Source organism: Gymnoscopelus microlampas, assembly GCF_963454915.1.
Source record: "Gymnoscopelus microlampas genome assembly, chromosome: 19".
Lineage (NCBI taxonomy): Eukaryota > Metazoa > Chordata > Actinopteri > Myctophiformes > Myctophidae > Gymnoscopelus > Gymnoscopelus microlampas.
This window is the reverse complement of record NC_139956.1, coordinates 4,102,310-4,129,688: the sequence shown is the minus strand read 5'-3', so window position 1 is coordinate 4,129,688 and position 27,379 is coordinate 4,102,310. Positions and strand designations below refer to the sequence as shown.

Below are 27,379 nucleotides of genomic sequence, written 5' to 3'. Positions count from 1 at the left end.
GGTCCAAACCTTAAACATCCGTGAGGTTTGGAATCTACCATTAGTTTTGGGATACGATGTATACAAAAGGGTAAACAGCGGAGCCTTGGCGGACGTTCGACCGATCCCGGATGAGAACCACATAGAGCCTCATCTCGGAGCTGTATAGCGGAGTGAGAGGTTCTTTATGGAGCTACTTAAACACATGTGTCTGTGTGGATGCCTCAGGTACCTTAATATGAGTAAACAGTGTCCTCTAGTGGTAGAGTGTAAAAGAATACAGACATAATGGCTCGAACAATTTACGAATGGTGTAAGTAACGAAGTACATTTAAGTATACTAAGTACAATTTTGAGGTACTCTCCCGGAGTATTTCCAATTGTCTATACTTTTACTTCTACTCCACTACATCTCAGAGGCAAATATTGTACTTTTACTCCACTACAATTATTTGAAAACTTTATTTACTAGTTACTTTGCAGATATAAATATATTATTATGAAAATAATATTGTAAAACATACATTAACCACTTTAGCCCTTATTTTATAAATAGGCTATTTGAAAATAGCCGATCTACAAACTCACAACGCGTCACTGCAACACGTTGTTCAAACATTTTAGTGCTTTTACTTTTGATACTTTAAGTACATTTGGATACCAATACTTTTGTACTTTTACTCAAGTACATTTTTAATTCCGGACTTTTACTTGTAACAGAGCTACTTCTACATTGCAAATGTTTTAGCCTATACTTAAGTAAAACATTTGAGTACTTTTGCCACCACTGCAATTCACTGGTAAAGAACATTTTGTGAAGATGAATTTGACATAGTGGGTTGCTCACAAAGAGCATTTCAGACAACGTTTACCAGAACTACAAATGTACAATGTCATCTCTTAACGCTGTGTAATAAAAATACGTTTAGAAATGCATTCTACTCTAGCCTGGGATCAATACCATTTTCGGGTTTCTGATCCAGTCGGAGCGGAAATAACATTACGTCATCCGGTGGCCGGAACCAATGACCGGAACCACTAGCGCCGTGCACCTCCAAAATGAGTCCCCAAGTTTAAACCTTGTTTAGTTTGCTCCAATGAAATCGAAAGTAATTTCGTGCAACGGGCTAAGGACGGGACCGTGGCGTAACTGGCGTTGGAATATTTTCCCTTCCAAGTCAGTGTCTGTACTGTGAACGGATGGATGTGATTTATTTCCACATTTTCCTTGTAATATGGACCAGCTGTTTCAACACATCTGTGACAGGTAAGGCTATACATTACATACTTTTAAACCGTTGTTTACCGTCGAGTTACGGTCAGGCTGCAGGGAGAGGTCGACAAATAGACCAATTATTTGTTTACAAACATTGAGACAGGACGCACAGGTGACTGCTTCATGTAATCAATTCCCAACAGATCCCCAAACCTGCTGTTTTGGGGTGAGCTTGTTTCAGTTCATTCAACCTCCTCTGTGTGTAGGCTAGTGGGGTGCGCCCTGGCGACACATATATATACTTCATCGCGCAACGGTATAGCGCACCGAGAACAGCTGACATACAAGCTCACAACCGCGTCACGGATGCGACCGCTGTGAGCTTGGAGATCTGCTGTTCTCAGCCGTTCTCTGCGCGCGACACCTTCGCGGGACGGAGCATAAATTAGTCTTGACGGGCTGCAGCTGCGCGAGCCAAGCAGGTTCTGATGCCATGATCATAGAGCGCTCCCTCCGTTCCTATGACAGCCACTGGAGGTGGAGTTTTGAGGACAATTGCTTTGAATTGTTATTATTGTTTACACACAACAGAAACCAAGGATTATATATTTCAAGAGCGAGAGATCACAGTAAAAATCCTAAGCATTCTTCCTCCACACTGGGAGAAAAACAGCATCTGAAAGTGTGATGGGATGCATTTTTACACGTGAGACTGTGACCACTTTTACATTGCATCTTATGAGCGGTGGGGTTCTTTTGCTGCCGACCTGCGTGCGCATACTGTTTCGTATCAGTGTGACGTCGTCTGTTAAGGCGTCTATAGACAGGTTTCCTGTTAGTAAACATTGAGAGGAATATGACCGCGCAGCTGCGGGGGGAAGCCTATGGGTGCGTTTGGAAATTACGCACCGGAGCACACTCGCCTATTAGTTTGTATTGGCCAGTGCGCTCACTGCCGCTCAGGGCTGTATTTTCGAACGCGCCTTCCACCCCCAGACATGCGCAGATTGCGCATTCTGCTCTGTGATGACGTCGCTCGGAAACCCGTCTATAGGGACCGTATATGTTCCCCAGGTCCTATATTCCCCGGGTCCTATGTTCCCCGCTTTCCTAGGGAGAGCGGGGAACATAGGACCTAACCTAAACAATTCACACACTTATTTAATGTATTTATAACTTAGGATAGCCCACCGTCCAGGATTCACCCTGGACAGTGCAGAAAATGTTGACACAATAACGTTCAGGATTCGGAGTAGCCTTAGCCATGGATCACACGACGTACGTCCGTCACGGCTGAACTTCAACATAGTGTTTGCATGTTATCCATTTTTGGTCCGTACATCTACATAAACTTTCATATTTGAAATATAAAGTGCTTACCTTGTGGCCACGGATGTTAAGATTATGTAGGGGCCCTCAGTAGGACCCGTATTTACCGTATTGTTCAATAAAAAGCATTTTAATCCGATCGGTGGCCATTTCTCCGACTTTTTGCCATGCTTTCAATTACGTGACCCTATCGGTTGGGAGGTGTATTGCACCCTGGTGCTTTATAACTCTATGAAAAAATCTCCACCAATGGGATTAAAATGCTTTTTATTGAACACTACAAAAGATTTGGGTACTTCTGAGGGCCCGTACATAATTCGTGGCCATGAGGTAAGCACTTTATATTTGAAATCAGGAACGTTTGTGATGTGCGGACCTAAAAGGGAGAAAGTGCAAAAAACAGGTTGGAGTTTCGTCTCTCACGATATGACAGTCATGTTTCAGGGCTAGCTCCGACGGAACCTCTCCCTCCGCTGTATAGCTCCGAGATGAGGTTCCTCGTTTGTTACTGCCGTCTGTTTTCGAAATGGTCGCACGTCTTCCACTTTACATGTTTCTTACCCCTTTCTGCACATCGTATCCAAAAAGTAAAGCATTTCCGCCACTCTCTCAGATGTTTTAAGTTTTAACGCGCCATAAAAGCTATCCTACGGGTTGAAGAAAGTATTTAATCCGGTTACGTGGTTTTTAAGACATTGCGCAAGAGTTGCGCCCGTAGAGATAACATTACTGATTACCCTACTGGTCAAATGTTGAATTGCATCTTCTAATGCAAAATATTATGGAACCGGATGAAAACCGAGGCAAATTAAATACTTTCTTCAACCCGTTGGATAGCTTTTATGGCGCGTTAAAACTTAAAACATCTGAGAGAGTGGCGGAAATGCTTTACTTTTTGGATACGATGTGCAGAAAGGGGTAAGAAACATGTAAAGTGGAAGACGTGCGACCATTTCGAAAACAGGCGGCAGTAACAAACGAGGGACCTCATCTCGGAGCTATACAGCGTACAGCGGAGGGAGAGGTTCCGTAGGGGCTAGTTTCAGGGCTAGAGTAGTTTATATAGTTGCTTTGAAATGTAGGCAGCTTCCACTTCTAGTGTTCATTCCCTAAATGTAATTTGACCCATCCCCACCCAGATATAAATAACACACGTTTATTAATAGGTTGCAGTGGTGTAAAGTAACTATGTACATTTACTCAATTACAGTTACTTAAGTAAACTTTTGAGGTATTTTTTTAGGCTACAATTATTTGAACGCTTTAGTTACTAGGTACATTGTATATTTGAATTATTATTACAAAACATACATTAACCCCTATATACGTTTCGGCCATTTGAAATCAGATCTACAAGCTCGCAATGTGACACATTGTGAGTTTGTAGATCTGCTCATTTTGAAAGATTCTTTATACATTTTATACATTTGAAATGTTTAAAGTTGTGAAATGGGACCTTCTACAGAAAGAATACTTTTACTTTTGGCACTTTAAGTACATTTTGATAGCAATACTTTTGTACATAAGTACATTTTTAATTTCCGGGACTTTTACTTGTAACAGAGTATTTCTACATTGCAGTATTGATACTTTTACTTAAGTTAACAATGTGAGTACTTTTTCCACCACTGGTTGTAGACTATTGCATTGTGACAATTCTGTGCAGGCAGTGCCAAATGTGAAATTCTGTGCAGGCAGTGCCAAATGTGAACGAAGTGTGTGTGATCTGAAGCAAATTTAGACATAGGGCAGAGGGCATCATGTTCGCCCTCCAACCCCCCAATCCCCAGGCCACAACCACTATGCTGTGCAGTGCCGTGCACCACTGTGGACAAGCCATAAATGGAACCAGATGATCCCTTTGGGTCCTCGGTCCATTTGGTTCCATTTACACTCACACTGGAGTTTCAGACTGGTAGACAGGGTCCATTTGGTTCCATCACACTAACACTGAGGATTTTACAATGTTGGACTCCCAGAGATAGAAATCATTGTCAACAATCAATCTGGGTCCCCTGGAACCCCTTCAAGGATCCCTCATTTTTAAAAGTGCAGTGGTTTAACTAATGGACCCTCAGGTTTCATTATATACTATTCAACTATTCAAGCTAGCACCATTATTAAATTATATATTGTTAAATTGACAATTAAATTGACTATTCTAAAAGTAGCACTACACCCCTGGTGCTAAGACAACAATTAATATACCATCTTAGTAACATATTTAGCAACTGTGGACATGCAAACAGCATACATCTATCTAAATAAATAAAGACAAACATATATAGAGATGAATATCATTACACTAAAGCTCTTTTGTTTTGTTTTAAGGGGGTCATCAGGTGACGGGGTCCTCTCGGGCTGTGATGGCCAAAGTGGGGGAAGATGTGACTCTTCCTTGTCACATTGAGCCACCTGACAACGCGGTGGCGATGACGGTGGATTGGTCGAGACCTGACCTGAAGCCAGCATATGTGCACCTGGTCCAAGAGGGGCGTGAAATTAGCCTCATTCAGAATCCATTGTACAAAGACAGGACGTCCCTGTTCGATAAGAAGCTGCCTGGCGGTAACATCTCACTGAGGCTCTCCAGGGTGCAGCTCTCGGACGAGGGGAAGTACAAGTGTTTTGTTCCAACCCTGAAAAGCAGCAGTTTGATCCAGCTCCTTGTTGGTAAGCTCCGTAGTGGTCAAAACATAGATGGGAAAACAACAAGGAAGACAATAGCAGGAGAACAAATATTTAGATTTTTTTTTCACTAAACTGTTTTTGAACCAGACATCTCAAATTTGACTCCAAAATTGTTGAACTGCTACAGTAACTTCCATAGCCCTTTTTAATTATACATCTCTAGATGGATGGATGGATGGATGGATGGTCACAACAAGTCTAACACTGAGACCGTTTACCTGAACAAAAATGTCAATACACAAAGGCGGCGAGAAAGATAAGGACACAGGCCCTAATTTATCAACGCGGTGCTGCCCAAATAATGGGCGTACGGCGAGATCACCGCACCTTTCGGCATTTATCAATATATCCTGACGTGGGCTTCATCCTACGGTACGCTGAAATCTCACGTCTGGTCGGGACCAGTTGTTGACGTTGGCAAATTGGCTGCGCCCGTTTATTCCATCCTAGACCTGCGGAGTAGCATTGTCTGACTGTCTGAGAGGCATCTGGACACACAATCCACTCATAAATGTACAGTATATCTACACTAATAAATAATCCCTGTGAAAATATAACATTTTATAAAGTAATTTAAACAAACTGCTTTAACAGTCATTCAGATAAGATTGTAGATCTGGCTGCATTGAAAATATCAGATCTACAAGCTCACAAGCCAGCGTCGCATCGCAACGCGTTGTGAGCTTGTAGATCTGCTATTTTCAAAATATACAGTGCTTCTGCGAGAGCACTCGCGGGAGTTTAGACCGGTGCAGCGGCGCTGCTGTTATATTTTCATGGCCACCGGTAGATCAGACATTTAACCCATGGTCCAACACACACCAGCCTTCATCCATTAATGTTCTCTCCAGGCTATCTCTCATTAATGCGGAGCGGGACGGGACTCGCCAGTGCGACGGTCCGAGTCTGACTGGGAAATGGGAATAGCCTACATGACGGCTTTATTTTAGTGTAACTCGAACTAGGGATGGAGCTCGTTAATTTTTATTGATAATGAGCACCTTATCGAGCCTGCTTATCGAACCGAGCTTTTATCGAGCCCACTATCGATCTTTTTCTATTATTAAGAAAAAAGACGTGAGACAAATTTATTTTTATTTTTTATTGGCCAGTTGTGACAGTGAGTTTGTGGCTGACCACTATCTAAAATTAAATGAAGATGACAAAAGTTTAAAATATTTTTGCCTATCATTAAAACAACCATTCATATAATGTGCAATAAGTGTTAAATGGCTTTATTTTATGAATAGTACTGTAATAATTACTATAAAATCTCCATGTCTCTTCAACTTTTTATAAACAAAAAATGCATAGTTATTTTTTCTATTCTTTTTTCTTTGTTTTAAAACTTTTAACCAAAATATACTGCACTACATTTTACTAGGGCCTTCAAATACAGTACTTTTCTAACAGACAGAAGGCAAGTGACCTTTTTACTTTTGGAAAATAATATTGAAGAAACGGTTAATGTGTGTACTGTCACTTTAAAAGCGCAATGTATACTTCATCGTACGACGGTGTCACACACCAAACATAGCCGATCTCCAAGCTCACACTGCGTCTGTTCGCACCACGTTGTGAGCTTGTAGATCGACAAGCTCGCCGCACATGTAAACACAACGACGCACGCAACCCGAGTGTACAAATGGAACCAAATGGACGCTTACAGCCCCCTTAAAATAGTGATGTAGTGAGCCAATAAAATTCATCTTCCTTGTTTCCCCGGGCAGCGCTGTTTGGCACAACTTGCAGCTATCAATACACTTTTAGACCAACATATTTGTGCCAGCGTGGGTGATTAGATTTATTTCATTACATGAAAAATACAGCTGTGTGTGTGTGTGTGTGTGTGTGTGTGTGTGTGTGTGTGTGTGTGTGTGTGTGTGTGTGTGTGTGTGTGTGTGTGTGTGTGTGTGTGAGAGAGAGAGAGGTGCGTGTGTGGCGAGGCGAGCGGGGGAAACTCTTTCTTATTGGCTTTTCATGATGTCTTCTTTGGTCGTATTCTGGTTCATGTCGTAAAATCGGGGCGTTTTGAGAATATTTAAGGGCGTGTTATTTAACACATCGGGTGCCAGCATTCTCCCCATTGACTGCGCTTTGCTGTTTGAAGCTTTAGACTCCGCGACGAGCAAATCCACGTTAAAAAAAAGCATCCATTCATGTTGCGTGATGACCCTGGCTACATCCTGGATCGATAACATTTCACTCGCAAGTTACAACGGGGACGGATCGCGCACCGCGCATGACCGGTTTTCCACACCGGAAACAGATTCGGAGATATAGGCGTTCCACACCGGAAACAGATTCGGAGATATAGGCGTTTTAAAGAAGGAAATGGAAGCCATGTTTTTGTTTCCGGTGATCTATCTGGCCCTTCCTTCTCAGGATCACAATGGGTACTCCCAGAGCTGCTCTAGCCCCGCCCGTGTGGAGAAAAACGAAAAAAACAAAAAGACTGGTTGGTTGGATGATTGATAATCATGTTTGTTTATTTTTGCAGGGGCTGTGTCACAGCAGGTGATCACTTTAAATGGACCAAAAGACGATGGCTTCTCTTTGACATGTGATTCTGGGTGCTGGTATCCACAACCTGAGGTGTCTTGGCTGGACAGTGATGGAAACCTCCTCTCTATTCAATCCTCAGTGACAGACAGGCGTTCCCAACACTGTTATGTGGTCCAGAGCAATGTGACAGTGAGGCGAGCTGGACGTGTGACCTGCAGAGTCCACCTAACACACATCGACCACACTGATGAGATAAACACTGTCATCTCAGGTAACATTTCCTTGTCTACCATGTATTTAACACCTTGAGGAACCTCTGACACCTCCTTATTGTAAGACTGCATGCACTTGGTGCCAATACTCTATATACATTATGTAAATACTCCAGTGAAATGAAAAAATGAAAAAAAGTCATTTTTTGACTGGGGGAGAGGGAGGAGGGGTACATGGTACATGTCACAATCCTCCAAATCATCATAGAACAACAGAGGGCGCTCTGAGTTCAGACTAGTAGCTGAATGGCAGCAACATATGCATGCTTGTGCGATCTTGATACTCTTCAGCCAAGGCAATAATGGAAGAAGTTGAAAACTTAGACATGGAAGACAGCCATGTCTTATAAACAGTGATGCTATGCTCATTTGAGAAGTGGTTGCTCTCTATTTTAATGACGGCACGTGCACGCGCATGTGCACGTGGCGCGCCCTCCCGCACATGCGCATAAATGTTCCCTCATGTGCTCAGTGCGCACTGCTCACAGAACAGCTCCGACCAGCATTATGATTATTAAATGTGCATAAATAGTAGGAAACATGTTTGTACAGGAAATGACTAGTTTTAGTTTAGTTTTTGTAAATGTTACCTTGAAATAGAGAAGCTGAAAGGGGTGGCAGGATGTAGGCTATATAAAGAAATTATGTCAACAGATATGGTGGAAAAACAAACAATGTTTTAAAGGTAATTGCAGTCTTAGTTACATTGTTAATTTAGTTTCTATTTACTTTTCTAGTTTAAGTTAATTCAATTAAAGACATTGTTGTACACACAAACACAAAAGCAAACTTAAAATAATCAGACAACTTGTTTACTTGAACTACTTTACTTTGAGGGAAAAAACAACAAGCGCACTGAGAAAGGAGGCTGTGTGTGTGTGTGTGTGTGTGTGTGTGTGTAAATCAGTTGTCATCTTTGAAATAGGCTGTTCTTTTGATCTGTATATGGACATTTGCTTCACATCCAAACTCATGAAATATCAGCCTTTGGTAGAGTGTATCAAGTCACTTGGATATAACTGCCAGTTCATTGTGCTTGTGTTCGGAAGTCTGGGGCATGTCCACAGACTCGCGAAACGTGGACTGCAACTTGGAGGACTGCAGAAGGTCGCTGCAAAAAGACTGGCCAAGTACTGCTCAGTCTCTGCAGTGATCGGCAGCCTCTCTATCTGGAAGAGGCGGTGCTTTGTCTATCCTTGAGTGGACTAACATTTTTTTAATATATATTGTTGCCTGGTGTTAAATTATAATCACTGCTCTGCATGCATATTATCCCACTGTTTTAAATATATTGCATACAGTGTCTTCATTTGAAACCCTCTTCAAAAAATGTTTGGATCTTGTATGCTACTGTATTTTGTAGATCCAAATAAAAGTATTCAAATGTGTGTGGAGGGGGGGGTGAAGATACGGGGGCAGACAGAGTTTGAGACGTGGGTGAGAAAGATGACACCTCCAATCTTATACAGTGTATGTGAGGACGCAGTTTAACACACCTGACGACCTGAGCTATTGTTATGCTAAGTAGCCAGGTACTCGCTCGGCGCACGGATCGAGTGGAACGCATTCTTGCATGCACACTCGTGCACCTCGCGTGCACATCCATGCATGTGCCTGCGCGTCCCCCTGGCCAAATAAGTGGTTGCTCGGCGTGCAACCCCGTCCACTGAGCATTGCACCCCTGCTTATAAATCGACTGTCTGACAGCATTTTGGATTTCCTGTTGTTGACACAAAATGGCGACAGCTCAACTGACAAGACACAAACAATCTTTAAGCATTGTAAGAAAAGGATGCCTGGCTTACACCATTTCAAACACGATGAACATGCAATCTCATTTACAGTACTTTCACAGTTCTGAACTTTTATTGGTTGGTTGGTTGGTGCTGAGAAACGGACTCTCTTGCTAGATCAAATGAATGATTACTTCATACTTAGTTGGTTATTTCATTCTATAGCCAATAACGCTGTAATGGTTTTAGATACAAGCCTGGACTTATCTGGAGAACGGAGACGCACCAAGGATGTGCTCATTGTGCTGTGATGGAAGTTTGAACAATCTTTACCTCGAAATGAAACGAGAAATTATGATCAAAACAATCTATTTGTTCAAATTAAGGTAGTTTTTTCGGTCGAGTCTGGTTGTAAACGGTAGTGATATGCCATCGCTATCAAATTAATCACCCGTTTCAGCTTGACCTGTTATAATTTTGAATCAATTAAAGTGACTAGTCCATACCCGGTCAACGCATCCATGGGGGGATATGCGCACATGATCTGGCAACCCGGGAGGCAATTCGTCCCATAGCTGGGCAGCCCCTTAACCGTGATGATTAAACGTGTGTGCTTAGTTTCTAGTACCGACTACCGAGCAGCGAGTGAGTCTGGTTATTGTGTGTGTCTGCGGTGTGAAGTGTTTACAGCGAGGCTGCTGGTTTATCCATCCGTAGTATGACTGTCGCGTGGAAAACACAGCTAATCTACAAGCCCACAACACGTTGCATCAGCAATGCATTGTGGACTTGTAAATCGGCTCGCGTTCACGCGCAACCACCATACGATGAAGTAAAGCCTTGAGGGGAGACTTCTCCCTTCTGCCTCTCAGACTGACGGCTCTGTGATCTCGCGAGACCAGCTGCAATAGACCAAGGCAATAGCACCCAACTGCGGTCTCAGATGAGACTTGGTGTGTGAGTGCTGATATGTGAGCGCTGCTGTGTGAGGGACCGGAAGTGTGTGTTTTTTTCTATATATTAAACGATTTTCTCTCAATATTAATGTTAAAACTAGAGCCCGACCGATACATCGGTGAGCCCGATGTATCGGTCATTTTGGACCCCGATGTCAATATCGGACATCGGTCATTTTTCCCCCCGATGTTCCGATGTTTTTGTCATTAATATTTTCACTGATTGTGCAATTGCTGAGCAGCTGCGGTAAAGGTGTTTATATTTATTTATGAGAAATCCACAAAGATTGCTTGTTTTTCTCAACAATCTCTCAGTAATACTGAGTGAGATTAAAGTTATATACCACTACAATGCCTTCCAGAGAGACCTATAAGCTCAATTAATTAATAAATGATATGAATGACTCGACGCGAGGCTCCTTGTTAATTTATGGATCATGATGCAACGGTTAGGTATATATTTTATGGGCAATTGGGCATAGGCTACTACAATCTTCTAAGCTACTTGTATATCGCTAAATAAATATATATTAACGTCTGTCTGAGACGTTAATTTAACATCTCCACGCTGTTTCTGAGCGGAGGAGTGCTGCTTGTCAGTCGCACGGAGAATACCAAAACACAGTCGCCCTAAAACACAGTCGCCCCGGAGCAAATCCGGCGGTATTCACAAACGTAACTTCAGTAAACTATGCCTAAACCTACCTAACCTTATTTCTAAAAGTAACCCCATTAAAACTATGTTCTAACCTTATCATCAAACAAATGCAAGAACCGTGGGTCCACGAAAAAGAATGGGGGTGAGCGTGTTTTGGGGCGAGTTTCATTTACTTTCACTTTTCATCAGACGCGTACAAGATAGTCAGTCAGATGAAGGGATTCCTCTTACAACTTTGTAAAGCACCCTTACCTTGGGCTGTTCATTTTGCTCTCAGCAAGACTTTATTCATAACTAAAATACAAGGACACAGTTTTGTTGTGCTCAAAGCCTCAAGCCTGATTGACTCGAGGACTCGACGCTCAAGTTTTAGAATCCCATAGTTTAGAATAGATCCTATTGTCCGAAGGGACAGTTGTGGGTTTTATTGGTTGTTGTTGGTTAGGGCGATTTCACAACCAATCGATGGACGGGCTCTGCGTGGGCGCGTCTGTTGCAGGTAACCTCGCGTCACCAGGATGCGGTGACAGCGTCGTGTCAATGTTATATGAAAACAAACTAAATCAATTGACCAAAACCCAAATCCTAAATTCAGAAGTGCACTACACCCCCTTATCATTATGTATGAAAATGTTTTGAACATAGCAGATCTACAAGCTCACAACGCACTGCATAGCAACATGTTGTGAGCTTGTAGATCTGCTATTTTCAAATAGCCAGTGGTGGAAAAAGTACTAACATGTTTTACTTAAGTAAAAGTATCAATACTGCAATATAGAAATACTCTGTTACGAGTAAAAGTCTGGAATTCAAAATGTACTTGAGTAAAAGTACAAAAGTATTGGCATCAAATTTCAATCAATTTCAAGTTCTCAAATGTATAAAAATATTTTGAAAATAGCAGATCTACAAGCTTGTAGATCAGCTATTTTCAAATGGCCCTATACAGGGCTGAAGTGATTAATGTATGTTTTCTAATAATAATCAAAATATTCAAAGTAACTAGTAACTAATGTTTTCAAATAATTGTAGTGGAGTAAAAGTATAATATTTGCCTCTGAGATTTAGTGGAGTAGAAGTAAAAGTATTGGAAATTGGAAATACTGAAGTGAAGTACAAATACCTAGTACAAAATTGTATTAAGTACAGCAATTTAGTAAATGTACTATAGTTACTTTCCACCACTGCAAATAGCCAAAGTTTAAAAAGGGCTGAAGACTTGTGGTTAATGTATGTTTAGTAATAATATTAATAAATCAAATCTACAAAGTGACTAGTAACTAAAGTTTTCAAATAATTGTATTCATGTTTATGTGTAATAATGTGATTGCATTTTATTTAAATGTTCTCAATCTTGTATTCTTAAAGGACAACTTCACCACTTTTCAACATATCTTCATATAATAGGTCCTCACTAATGCTCATGATAAAATGATACAATTTTTTTCTACTTGGTCTGTGTCTCATAGGAGGGCTGTGGACAGTCCAGAAACCCGTCTACCAGTGACATCATCGTTAGGCAGGATTTTTTTTTCCAAAAAGATTTGAAAAAGAATATTCAGATTTGTATTAAGGCGAGAGCAATGGGATCTATTATTGCATTGCAACTTTCCAGGAATACAAAGCCTGCAGTTTCTATTAGCTTGGATTCCCAAACTGTCCACAGCCCTCCTCTGAGACACAGACTGATTAGAAAAAAATTGTACCATTTTATCATGAGCATTAGTGAGGACCTATTACATGAAGATAATGTTGAAAAGAGGTGAAGTCGTCCTTTAACTTTAATGAAATAACTAAGTTTATACGTTTTTGAAAATTATTTTTTATTTTTGTATTTAATTACAAAATATTGGTCAAAAACATCGGCAATCGATGGTCCAGGATTCTCAAAATCGGCATCGGCATCGGACCCAAAAGTCTGGCATCGGTCGGGCTGTAGTTAAAACTGATTGTATCAACAATCGTTTGCATGATTATGGTGGATATATAAATGAATAACATTACAATACCGGAAGTGCGTGTTTTTTTGGTTATTAAACCATTTCACTCCCAATATTTATGTTAAAACGTATTGTACATCGATCGTATGCACGATTTCGGTGGATAACTGCAAACAACTATATATTTACAATGTATTAGGGATGCACCGATGAGACATTTTGGCCGATATCGATATCCAATGTAATTAATTGCTGTTATAGCTGATATTACCGATGTAGATATGATCTGTAAAAAAAGTTTTTTCCATTCTGAAAAAAATAGTAAACACTGAATTTGAAAAAGCAATGCCTGTTTATTCCAAATTATTTTATATTATTATCTGGATAATCCCCAGAGCAAAAAATCATTTGTGTCAACTGCAAAAAGTACCAGTGACAGCAGCTTAGAAACTTGCCAAATATCATTGATGTAAAGAATAAAAAGTTTGGGCCCCAATACTGACCCCTGGGAGACGCCATAAGCAATGTCCAGATTATTTGTGCTGTAATTGCCCAGCTTCACAAACTGTTGACGTCTGTCCAAATAACTTTGTTTTAAGTGTCTATTGCGATGCCTCTAATACCAATTTTCTCTTGAGGTAAATTAATATAGGTAAAGATGTTGATATGTGAGTTCTAAAACCATATTGACTCAGAGAGTAGGCTACATTAAATCGTTCCAAAAAAGAATCTAGTCTGCTATTGAAAGGTTTCTCCAGTAGGCCTATCTTTGAAAATTGTGACCAATTGGTTCCATTTGGACACTCTGAGTTACAGACCCATAACGGTCCATATGGTTCCATTTGTACACTCTTGAGTTACAGACCCATATAAGGGTCCATTTTGGTTCCTAACTACCCATCATTTAGCTGGGGCTCCCCGGACCCCACTTTTAGAGAGAGAGAGAGTGTGTGTGTGTGTGTGTGTGTGTGTGTGTGTGTGTGTGTGTGTTGTCGCCGGGCGGTTTACGGAGGTACGTCCGTCCCGTATAGGCTTCTCTGACTAACAGGTAATTTTTGTATTCTAGTGAACTACCCCTTCAATTCACTTATAGAAAGAACTTAAGCCTATGGCGTAAGATATTCACTCCAGTTCGTTAACCAATCTCCATCTTAAGGCCACACCCTTTTTCAGCTATAGGCATCGACCAGGAACAACCCATTAATCCCTCGATGCCTATAATCACCTTAATTACTATTGGCTATCCTACTAATCGTGTGCAAGTTATTGTGATTACTGGTTTGATTATTCTGAATTTATTAACAATGTCTAAATCCAGGGTGTTGTTTCTTGAATAATGACTAAACCCTTTTAATCAATACCCAAGGTGGGGTTAGAGGTAACCCATAAAATCCTTATATATATATATATATATATATATATATATATATATATATATATATATATATATATATAACTATGAAATAACTCTATGAAACTTCTCTTTTAAATGCAGGAAATGTAAAATTTATTATAGTTTTGCTTACAGCTTTAAGCAGAAAATTCAGGTAAAAGTAAGTAGATTGAATACAATGTTCAATTAAGCTGTTACAAATTAATCCATATCACATACATGAGAATATTAAAGTTCTAAATAGATCTCAAATATATAGGTACTCTTACCCTCCCATGCTGTGATAAAACAAGACATAACTAAAATATCACCTTCTGGTAGTTCCTTCCAATATTCCAGATTCCTTCTTTCTACCTGTTGTCTATTTTAAAGCAGAGCGAGGTATAAGGCGTACTATCTTTCCCTCGCCTGACTACAACCTAATAATAGGCTATAAAGGGTGAGGCCCCTTATAAGACCCATCATCAAATTGGGAGATCTTTTAGTCTAATACACGCACTATGTTTTTGGCAGATTTTTCTACCCCATCTATTATTAAGCATCTAAATTCCATATTCGCACAAGTCAGAGGCTAATTCCCCAACTCGGGTGATATGGTGAGATTACTCTAACATACCCCAGGTCTCTAACGACAGTGCGCAAAGTCTCTCAACAACTTGCTCTCTGAACATTGTTTATGAAGGGCATTTTGGCCCATTCTATTTTTCTTACCACCCACGCTCTCTTGACCATATCCCGTTTATTACCCCATGGTCAGCGTGACTGTGCTTGATGCGTCATGACCCTTTTAATCTATGTCTGGGACATATCACCTCTTCCCTATTCTTACACACTATTTCACCATGCAATACCCTTAGGGAAATGATGTTTCCATAGTCTCAGTAGCTATTACCCTATACACTAGTCGTGACCATTATTTTCCTATCTATACTATTTATCTCAGTTTACTTATCGTCAGATAACTAACCCAAATAAACTCTTATTTAAGTATAAAGCATTTACTCTTCACCCCACTATCGCCTAATAAGTGTATTAAACTTATTACAGCTCTTTAACCTGGACGTTTACCTTTATTAATTACTATTACTAATCTTTAAGAATATAGTAAGTATTACCACTTAATCATTATTTTGTTACTCCATCTCTTCTTATTTCATTTACCTTTTTCTGTCTTAAAGTATTTTTTATTCTTATAGAGAGTAGAGTAAAAATAGTAGAGTATTTCTACTCTTTCTTCTCAAAGTCACACTCTCTCTGCTTTTTGGCTCCTCGCCCAGCTTTCATGGTTTCCTGTCCTCCACTAGAAGTTCCTCTTTTCTAGCTGTTTCTTTTACTGCTAACCTATTTCCTCATTCTCACACACACTGTAATAGCCCTGTCTTTTCTCACATCTTAATTTTAACCCCTTGCATTCAAGCTTGAAACAGAAAAAATATTTTAAGTACCCTCCTCAGTACTCAGTTCATCAAATTAACACAGTTTAGGCATAAGGCATCCATACAATGAATATATGAAACAATATGGTGGAGGATCGCTCTGTGTGTGTGTGTGTGTGTGTGTGTGTGTGTGTGTGTGTGTGCGTGCGTGCGTGCGTGCACGCGCGCTTGCTAGCATACATTTGTTTGTTGTTAGCACTCATTAGCATGCTCTGTAGTACCAAGTGTTACCAAACAGCGCCCAACTACTGTGTTTGTCCACCAACACGGTCGTGGAGGCTCTGCTTTTGCCCAATGACCACTTTAATAAGCTTTGCTGGGCTTTACACACCTCAAGCAAATTAATTAACGAGTGGAGCAACACGCGAGCTGCGCTTGCAACGAGACACACTCTGAGTGAATGAGAGGCAGCGCGTGTGCTTAGCGAGGTTTTTTTCTTTAATTATATATTTTTTTAATGTTATTTAAATGTTATGTTTGCCTGATTTTACCATCTCTATTTGACCAATATACAGTACAAGGACATAGATAGATCTTTATCTATCTCTCCCAAGTAGCACTCCATCTCTTATTTGATCGATATACACTGAATCAGTTATCTTAAAAACTAGCAAATCTACAAGCACTTAAACAGATCTTTATCTATACGCATACAGTCACTTCAAACTCTTTCAGCCTGGAGTATTAGTTATTTGGACATCATTTGTGTAGTTATTAAAGCCATGAGCTACAAGGCAAGCTCACACCCCTCTTGAGCTTGTAGATCTTCCAATTTCACTAGGCTACTTGAATGCATTCACCACACATTTTTAGCTTTGATTTCTCTCATCAAAATTGATATAGATAATAAATTAGCAACAGCAGCAGTAGTTGCGTTGTGCTTTTTTTTGCAAACTGTTGATAAAGTATTCAATCAAAGCTGCAAAGAGGACATAAGTGTTTTAGCTGAGCTTCATCAACAATGCTGCCAGCTTAACATACCTCAACGTGCCGTGAAACAAAAAAAACACTTCCGGTCCCTCACACAGCAGTGCTCACATATCACCGCTCACACTGCGAGTCCGCAGCTGGGTGCTCCTCGCTTAAGGTTGCATGTGCCCAGAGTCTCGCGAGAACTTGCACGTCAGATTATTATTTTTTTAAATTTTAATTCGAACCTTATTTTTTTATAGTCAAACATTCTTTTATTTTTTTTATATTCGAAGGAATTGGGGATGTCCCGATCGCGTTTTTTTGCTTCTGATCCCGATCATTTGATTTTAAAGGGATATTTGGTCAACGTTTGGTCATTTTATCATGTACTCAAGCCTTTGTGAGCCCCCCAGACCGTTTTTAAGTTGCTCAATTCAGTATTTAGATATTTGATTTTCATTTTATCAGACACGCCCCCTTCCTATACAAACCCATTATAACTTCAAACTCCATTTTAACCATGTTAGATTCATATAAAGCACCCGTCCTTGGTTCTGGTGACTCACCCTGCCCTCCTAATGCGTGAGAGGGACGTGTTTTTCCGAGATTTTTTTTCATTTATTTTATTTTTTTATTATATACATTTTTTTCATTTTCCCCAAAAAATGTTAAAAATAAATGAAAAAAGTAATCGAAAAAACACGGCCCCCTCGCGTATTAGGTGGGCTGTATGAGACGGGTGAACCAAGGACGGGTGTTTTTGATGAATCTAACATGTTAAAAATGGAGTTTGAAGTTACAATGGGTTTGTATAGGAAGGGTGCGTGTCTGATAAAATGAATATCTAATATCTAAATATTGAATCAAGCAACTTAAAAACTGTCTGGGGGGCTCACAAAGGCCTGAGTAGACGATACAATCACCAAAAGTTTTTTTGAAAGTGAAATATCCCTTTAAGTATCTGCTGATACCAATTTTTCCCAATCCAATCTTTTCAAAAAAGATTTAAATATTTTAGATGTATCATTTATTCATGTAGAATTTATTTTTATCATTTATTTTGTAGCAATAAAAGACTATGTCTCAAAACACTGGCTGACAGTTGAACTATTGCCAACAAAATAAATGTTAATTAAAGAAATGAAGACAATATACTGAACCTCTGAACATTGGCTTGCAGTTATTGCACATAGCCAAAATATAATAATAATATTAGACTTGCCATTCAGGATGGAAAATAACGTTTTCCTTTTAGGGAGAAATGGAACTTAGAAGTCATTTAAGTTTAGAGTGAGGGAGAGGGTCTACTCTGAGTACTACAGCAGGGGTCGGTCTCAAGGTTTTTCAGGTCAAGGACCCCTTAGCTGAGAGAGATGAAGCATGGACCCCCACTACATATTGTATACAATTTGTGTTGCAGATGAAACCTTTTCATAGATTTCATAGCTTCATAGACTTAGACATTGTGACCATTTAAAACTCTCAGTACTCTGTAAAGTTGACCCTAGGCTCTGTAGTTGGTCTGCTCTTTCCCCCTCTACACTCTACCATTTAAAATTCCCCTCAGCATATTGGCATATTAGGGTTCATCCTACTATTATTCTAGTAACCTCTGTAGTGGTGAGTGAGTGAGTGAGTGAGTGAGTAGGTGAAGCTACCCGGTTCTCCTCACTGGCTGGACCAATTGCTCTGATTTTGCACACAGCCATTGACCATTACCATCTGAACTTAACTGTGAAGCCCGTTTTTCAATTTCATCAAATCTCAGCTTCTTATTAGCGTTTTTGTGTCAAACACTGTCGCCATGGTTACGGGGCTGCCCAGCTATGGGACGAACTGCCTCCCGGGTTGCCAGATCATGTGCGCATATCCCCCCACGGATGCGTCGACCGGGTATGGTCTAGTGTGGTTAATGTAAATAAAAGAACACACACACACACACACACACACACACACACACACACACACACACACACACACACACACACACACACACACACACACACACACACGGCACAGCTGACATTAATTAGTGCTGTTGATTGGCTATGTGGTCAAATGCACATACAGGCTCAACGAGCCATCGTTAACCTGCTAGTGTTAACATAGCTGACTGGCAATAATATGCGCATTTGTGTTAAACGCGTCACTCTGATCAAATCCAAGGAATTTGGAGCAACACTCTAAAATGGTGGATTTTAGTTTGGCTGGTCAATTTGAGATGACAACAGCAACACAGGTTAGTAGTAGACGGTTACGCCCCGCGGGTCCGAAAGCCAGACCCCCGGGGGTCCCTGGGGGTCCCCGTGGTGGGTGTGGAAGAGAACCAAGTGCTGCCGTCGAAAAAGAGCAGATCCACAAGCCTGTACAGGCCTGTGGTGGCCGCGGGGCGCAGTACCGCCGGCGTCCACATGGCGGCGCCGTCCCGGTCCCCCAGGGGTCCCCGGCCCACCTCCGTGCCCAGGGAGGGTGAGTCCCGGGGCGGGTAGAGAGGGCGAGCGTGAACCCGGCACTCTGCCGGGAGGCCCTGGGCACCTGGCCTCTCCCCTGCGTGAAGGGGAGAGTCCAGCAAAAAAGATGACTGGGGCCATCGGATAGGTAGGACCATGCCCAGGAAGAGGCTCCTTCCTGGGGCAAGCGTTGGGGCCGCGGGGCCCCCGAAATCATGGTTCTTTGAAAAATTTTGATTTTTTTTCTAAGTGTCAGCATGGGCTCCAGAGGTCCCCGGGAGGACCCCCTGCCGAAAATCTTGACTTTTTTTCGGCCGGCGACGCTTGTCGATCAGTGCTTTTTCAGGCTAAAACGGCCGGTACCGCCCGGTCCGTGGGTCGCCCGGGGCCGGCGGAGGGCTCGTTGGATCCGGGTCGGGGGTGCGCACGCGCCGGTGCCCCCCCCCCCCCCCCGGGTCCCTGGGACGCTTCCCGGGGAAACTGCGGCCGAAAAAACCCCAAAAAGGCGGTGTTCTGAGGCCCCGGGGTGGCCTGGGGCTTCGGCCTCTCCCCTGCAGGAAGGGGGAAGCCACGGAGAAGGGCCGACTGGTGCCAGAGGATAGCCAGGGAGCGTACCCGGCCGCGAGGCACCATCCCGGGGGCGTCCCCGGGCCACGCAGGGCCGAGGTTCCTGGAGGTTTTCGGAAAAAGTCCAGAGCTCCCAAAAGGCCCTGGGCGGAAGGCCTCTCCCCTGCGTGAAATCTCGCATGGGGGGAGAGTGGCCACTTGTGCCAGAGGATAGGTGAGGACCATGCCCAGGAAGAGGCACCTTCCTGGGGATGGCGGTGGGGCGGCGAGAGGCCCCGAATCCTGGAGCTTTCGGAAAAAAGCCGGGATTTCCAGAGCTCCCAAGAAGCTCTGGGCTCCGCCACGGCCCCCTCCTTTGAAATTCTCTCCCGGGAGTCTCGGCCACTTGTGCCAGAGGATAGCCAGAGGATAGCTAGGGACCATGCCCGGGACCGGGGCCTGGTCCCGGGGCAGTGTCGGCGCCGCGAGGCGCCCCTTTGTCCTGGATCTCCGTGTCGTACCTCCCTGTCACCTGCCCCTGGCCCAGGAGGCGCCTGGCTCGTGCCTGCCTCCCTCCTTTGAAAAAGTCTCTCGGTAGAGACGCCCACTGGCTCCAGAAGGTATCCAGGGAGCTTGGCCGCCGCCGTTCCCGACGCCAGGCTCCGCCTGGGGACGGCGGCGCGGGCCTCCTTCACCTGGATCTCCGCGTCGTACCTCCCCGTCCCCACCCCGGGGCCCTGGAGGCGCCCGGCTCGCCCCTTGCCTCCCTCCTTTGAAAAAGTCTCTCGGTATAGACGGCCGCTCGCTCCAGAGCGTTCCTATGGAGCTCGGCCGCGGCGAGGCCCGGCACGAGGCTCCGTCTCGGGGCTGCCCGGGCGGGCCGAGCCGGGCGCCGGTGGTGGTGGCCATGGGTCCCTTTCCCCCGTCCCCGATAGGGGGGAAAGAACCAAGAAATTGGAGGCCACGGTGGCCATCGGGTGTATGGGAAGAGAGAGGCCGGGTGGCCGTGCGCCCTGGAGCTCCTCGGCGGGCCCGGGAAAACCTGGGCTTCCCCGTGGCCCCCTCCTTTGAAATTCTCTCCCGGGCACACCGGCAACTCGTGCCAGCCCGGATGTATGGAACCGGTGTGCGGACGCCGAGGCCGGGGCCGAGGGCAGCCGAGAGAGAGGCCTCGGGTCGGGCGCGGCCCCTTGGCCGGGCGCCCTGGAGGTCCCTCGAGCCTAGGAGGAACTGGGCTCCGCCATGGCCCCCTCCTTTGAAATTTTCTCCCGGGAGTCTCGGCAACTTTTCCCAGATCGGATGTATGGACCAGCGTGCGGACGCTGGGGACGGAACGCAGGCAGGCCGCCCTGCATGGCGGGCCTGCCGGCGGACGCTAGTCGATGTACTTTGACCCCCGGGAACCAGCTGGAACCACCGTGGGACCCACCCGACTCTGACCGAATGGCAAACGAAGCCCGCCTCTTGCAAGGCACCTCGCGTGCTTCGGCGGACGCTGCTTGCAGCCTGCGGGCCCGACCAGGCGCGGAGGGACCATGTGCGGAGAGGCCTCGGCGGCCCGTCCTCCGCACTCCTCCGCGGCCGACCCCGTCCTAGAGACCGAGACGCCCCGTCTGCCCTAGTTGTCCTGCCACGGACCGCCCGAAGGCCCCCGCCGCAGTTATAATTCCAGTCCTCTATCCAAGATGTTTTACAACGTTGACGACCAGTGCTTCTCCTCTTCCGTCTTCCTCTCTCTACCTCTCTCTCACGCTGGGCAAGACCTGGGCTGTTGGTTGTCTAGGCGGAAGTGGTTGAATTTGGCGGAATGACCGCCCAAGGAAATGACGTTGATGCTTTACAAATTTGTTAACATTCTCCGTGAATGAAACAAGTGTTGTGATTGGTCAAAAAAGATTGTTTCCGGGGGAAACACGTACGACGGAAGTCCTATCCACTCAGGACTTTGTCACACTCACTGGTTTAGGTCGTGACCAGGCTCTTCTCTTCGCAGATGAGTGAGGCTGGGAACGAGGCTATCTCTCTCTACGGTGGCAGTGTGTGTGTGTGTGTGTGTGTGTGTGTGTGTGTGTGTGTGTGTGTGTGTGTGTGTGTGTGTAGTAGGCTAGTACAGTAGTATAGTTAATTTTCTCCCTTGCTGTGTTTGAATGAATTACAGTTGTTAATGTTTTTTGTTGCATTATGTTAAAGCTTCTGTCCACTGGGTTTCCTTTGCTTGATGTTCTGTGTAAAGCACATTGAATTGCCTTGTTGTTGAAATGTACAATAGAAACAAAACTACCTTGCCTTACATAGCAATGTTTCAATATGAATGACTAATCTAATCTAATATTTCACATCTCCTACTGTATCTTTTATTCTCACCTTCATTGCCTCAAGAGCTAGTGTTGTTGTCTGCAGTCCATTAGACACCAACTATAGTGTTAGGCCGTCTTGCTGGAACAGGAGGCTGAGCTGCTTCAGTTCTTTCAGGACATCTAACATTAGGTGGATGAAGAGTAGCATCTTGTACTGCTTGAGGGACTGCAACACAACCTTTGCCCTTCCTATCTTTTTTTCATAATTTTTATCCCGCGATTTTTATAACCCATTTTTTTCACCCAGTGCCAATTTCCTAAGTGATCCTGGGCTACACCAGCCCTACACCAGCACTACACCAGTCCCCCACAGCCAGGGAGGCCAGGGCCGGGCTCATGCTTCCTTCAATGCATGAGAGCCAACTGACCTTCTTGTCACCTGACAGGGGGGAGTTTCCCTGGTAGGACGTAGCGCGTGGAAGGAACACGTTATTCCAACCAGTTCCCGACCCTTCCCCTCCATCAGGCGCCCCGGCTGTCATGGGGAGGCAGTATAGCGACCAGGATTACTACATGTTTTTGTGAGGGTATTAACTACCCTCCCTTTCATGGCTGCACTTGCCTCCTTGTTGTTTGGATCACTGGCATGGTTGTGCATCATGATGGGCCTGTAATTCCTCATCAAGGCCTCCAAAGCATGGGACATGTGTGGTAGCCAGCGGGTGCCTTCTGTGTTGCCTGGCCTCGCAATGGGGACCTCCATTGCATTGCCTATCTCCTCAAGCTCCTCAAGCTCCTCCAAGTGGTCTATATTAACAATATTCTAACATGTCCTTACCTTGGCCTCGGGAGTATCAGCGCTTGACGCGACACCGGTGGTAGTCTCTGTCTGTTGACTCTGTTCTCCATCTTTTTCTCCCCCTGGGGCAGGGGTTTTTCTCTTTGTTTTTCTCTTAAAAAAGCGTAGCATGTTGCTAGTGCTACATGATGGTACAGATTGCCCGTACAAGTGCTGCGCCTGTGATACTGGCAACATTTGTTCATCATTGTTTATAGTGTATGCATCCTCACACATTTTTATATTAACGCCTTTTCTTAATGCCAGACCGCACCAATGCAACTAGTCGCAACTCCTTGCAACAAAACAGTTTTAAGGTCAGACTGCACCAATGTTGGGGATAATGGTTGCAAGTAACCTCGCATCACCAGTCTCTCCACCCCGGAGGAGAGCCTGGTATTCATAATTAAATTGCCCGTATGATCCGGTCTAGGCTTCATCTACTAAAAAATAAAAAATAAATAAAAAAGCTTCCGGCTTCCGGGTGTTGCTGGTTCCAATTTTGCGGAGCCGCTTTGTTTTGGTTCCCCCTGTTTGTTTCCCCAATACCTATTTAAATCGAATAGAATTTCCCCGTGGGATAACAAAAGTAGACAGACGCTAAATAGTCTCCGGAAAGTACACTCACATTTTTATTTATTTTGTATTTTAAAAATAAGCTAAACTACACCGCATCAAGGATTCTATTAGGTAGGCCCTATTACAATGCCCTTGATCGCGGCCGGAGTGACCGGAGGGTGAGGCTTGCGGGTTCCGGCCGCCTGATGACGCGCATGGTGACGTAGGGTTACTTCCGCTCCCGACCAGATCATAAACCCATAAAAGGTATTGATCCCAGGCTTTTGCAACTTGCAAGTAGTTGCAAGAAGTTCCATTGGTGCGGTCTGACTTTAGATTGTATTTCTTCTTTTCACTTTGTCAATTTGTTTGATTTTATGTTTTGCACCCTGTCTGTCCGTCCGTCTGTGTGTGTGTGTGTGTGTGTGTGTGTGTGTGTGTGTGTGTGTGTGTGTGTGTGTGTGTGTGTCCGTATATGAGCAGCTAATTTCAGGTACCGTTGGCCCGATCACAGCAAAACTGTGCACACAAATTCCCGGGATGCCAGAGCAGAACCTCTGCCACAAATGTTTTAGATCGGCCTGTCATAGCGCCACCAGGAGGCTATTTTTTTTGCAAAAAAAACGTTTGATATTACTCCAGATTTTATTCAAACTTCACACAAATCGGTACACAGTATCTCTGTAGTCATGTATAGCTTGCAAGAGTAGCTCGTTTTGAACAAAATGCCTCAAATCATGAAAGTAGCGTGCGATTGCCATGAAACTTGCACGCACATTCCCAATAGGCCGAGGAAGAAATGCCACCCAATGACGTACCGGACCTGGCGGAGTCCTGTGCCCCGAGGAGCACTTTTTCTAGTTATTTATTGTTGTGCCATCCAAATGATAACATTACCATTTGAATTGTATTTAAGTGCTATTGTTTATTCCGTATGGCTGTATTTTATCTTGCTATTGTAAAGAACTTTCTAACCCTAACCCTGTTTTTGAAAAGCACATTATAAATAAAGGTGTTGTCTATGTAGCTACACTTTAGACAATATACCTGTTAATATACTGTGAATATAATTTCAGTGCAAGTGCACTATGACTACACTTACTACACGTTTATCTACTCCAGATAAAAGCTCTTAACAGTTCCCAGAAAGGGTCATCGCCATGCTGGCTTGCAGTGGACATTTTTCTCAAATTGTTTTTTTTGCCAAGGACATACAAATGAGCGGACAATTATGTTACCAGAAACACGTAAAGAGCTATAGCCTTAACTTACCTTTACAGGTCTGTAACTCTGAGAGTGCACACATGGAGTTATGGGGATCCTTGAAAATAAAAAGTTAGAGAACCACTGTCCTAGTTGACTCATTAATGTGTCAGAGTCATAGTAAATCAGTGTCGTACATTTTCTGAAAAGAGACTGACATTCAGTAATTGGGTCTCATGATCAAAATAAGAACATTATAATGTTATGTAAAAACTAAATCAACAATTTGCCACGGACAAGGCCATGCACGGACTACATTTTGTTACATTACTGCTGTCCTGCCATGACAACTGCAGTTCCTCTGCAGTATCAATAAATGTCTATCTGTGTCCGTCCGTCCGTCCGTCCATCTTAATATCATTGTTGATTTGCTTGATTTAATTTTATAAAGTTGACATTTGTGTTATGGCTCACTGTCTTACAGATAATATCATTCAAACTGGCATGCATGACCTTAAGGATCGTTCAGTGACTCAACTAACTGGAGGAGCTTTAGCTGGAATTATGATTGCAATTATCATTGTGGTGGTGGTTGCAGCATTGTTAGTTATTAGGAAACAATATCGTAAGTATTCAACTGATTGGCTAACTACTTCATTTTCTAAATCTCTACGTGATATATCCATCCATGTATCTATCATGATAAAATACAATGTCTTGCATCTCAGTCAGTACACAGCTGAACAGCAGAATGCATCACTACGACACGTGTGTGTGCGTGCATGTGTATGTGTGTGCACGTGCATGCGCAAACGTGTGTGTGTGTGTGTGTGTGTGTGCGTGTGCGTGCGCGTGCGTGTACTGTATGCGTGCATGTGTGTGTAATATGTTTTGCATGCATGCAACTTTTGACTCTTTAAATACATGAGTAGCAAGCAAATATAATTATAATATGAATCCAATATTTCATGTTGTTTCATAAGACCACTCCAACAGAAGTCTTACTTTTCAAGTCTCCTACGTCGGAGACCAAAGTCTTCAAAGTAAGTACAACATCCATCCATCCATCCATCCATCTATCCATCTGAAATATATGAAGCGTTTGTAAAGTTCATAAACCTTTGAAGTAATGTGAACTGCCCAATGTGTAAAACAAAGCATTGGTTCTTTTTGTATGTGATTTTATGTATTTAATATCATCATCATCATCATTTATTTTCCAATGTTATAGCACAGAATCGGCTGCACCAACCTGGACCAGATTGATCTCTGTAAATCACCCACAGCTCTGCTGTAATTTCCTTGTCCGATAAGTCCTAGAACAGGGACAGAGAAAATGTAGTTACTGAGCACACTGTTATGCAGCAGATAATCGGCTACTGTAGCTTACAGTATGTTAATCAGTTTTGCAAATTTTCTTCGATTGTCCGTGGATGTCATTTGAATAGCCATTTTTTTTTATTCCATTCCAACTGGCTGCGGTTGCCTTCCAAAATTTACAGGAGGGGCCCGTTATGCCTCAAATCATGAACGCAGCGTCTGATCTGGTGCAAATTTGAATCACACATTGAGGGGCTTCTAAACAAGGCAGTATAAGGTAAAAAATATAATATAAGGTAAAAACGCTGGCAGTGGCGGATGAATTAACTAATTACCTAATGAATTATTAATTCATTAACACATTCTCAGGCAGAGAATGTGTTAATTACCTTTGCAACTTTGTGGGCAGGGCCTGTTTCTTACAAAAAAGAAATATAACTAACACATCATCCAATCATAATCTAATTGGAATCGAAGCCAAAGTGCACCTCCAAATCTACTTTCACTTCCCTTCCCTAACCCTAACACAAATGTCAACAGTTGCACTGCCTGGCGTACAAACTCTTTGCAGCTTCCTCATGTCATGACGGCTGCACACTAAGTAGCTGTTGCCTCCACCTACTTGTTACCACACATACTATAAGCTCCTGTCAACAGGTTAAGAGTTCCTCAAGTGCAGATCAAGACTCATGATGTTCTCCAATTCTTCCATTCCTCTTTTTTATCAGGGCAAAGCGACACAACTGTCGCATCCGACGAGAATGGTGGGTCCTTTTTCTATACTAAAGATTAACTGCTATTCAAATAGACTTAAAATGACGCCCTGAGTAGACTGAGAAGTGCACTTTTCTAGTTGAACAATATTTATCTCTACAAGCATTTGCTTTTGCTGATAGTTGAACAATATTTATCTCTACAAGCATTTGCTTTTGCTGATTGAGTTGTTTGCATTTCACTCGCTATTGATAAGTTTCACTTAGGAAAAGTCATTCATTTGTTCATTAATTAATTCTGTATGGACAGATAGATAGATAGATAAGATAGATAAACAGATAGATATATAGATAGATGTTATAAGCATATGTATGTTAAAATTTAAGATTTAAGATTTTCCAATTCAATTGGTAGTAAAAACAGGGCTGCCACG

General features: G+C 43.1%; 2 protein-coding genes across 2 annotated transcripts in view; one reads left to right on the top strand and one right to left on the bottom strand.

The window, feature by feature from the left end:
* The window catches only part of LOC311034844 (vitelline membrane outer layer protein 1 homolog), a 286,803-nt gene that overhangs the window by 201,749 nt on the left and 57,675 nt on the right, over positions 1 to 27,379 (bottom strand). The gene's annotated exons all lie outside the window — the stretch shown is intronic.
* Positions 1,137 to 27,018, top strand: LOC311035180 (butyrophilin-like protein 3; the record flags this gene model as incomplete). Its single annotated transcript, XM_084043259.1, has 5 exons — positions 1,137 to 1,246; positions 4,856 to 5,197; positions 7,716 to 7,991; positions 25,397 to 25,514; positions 26,961 to 27,018. The coding sequence occupies exons 1-5, from the start codon at positions 1,180 to 1,182 to the stop codon at positions 27,016 to 27,018; spliced, it is 861 nt and encodes a 286-aa protein (XP_083899385.1). The 5' UTR covers positions 1,137 to 1,179.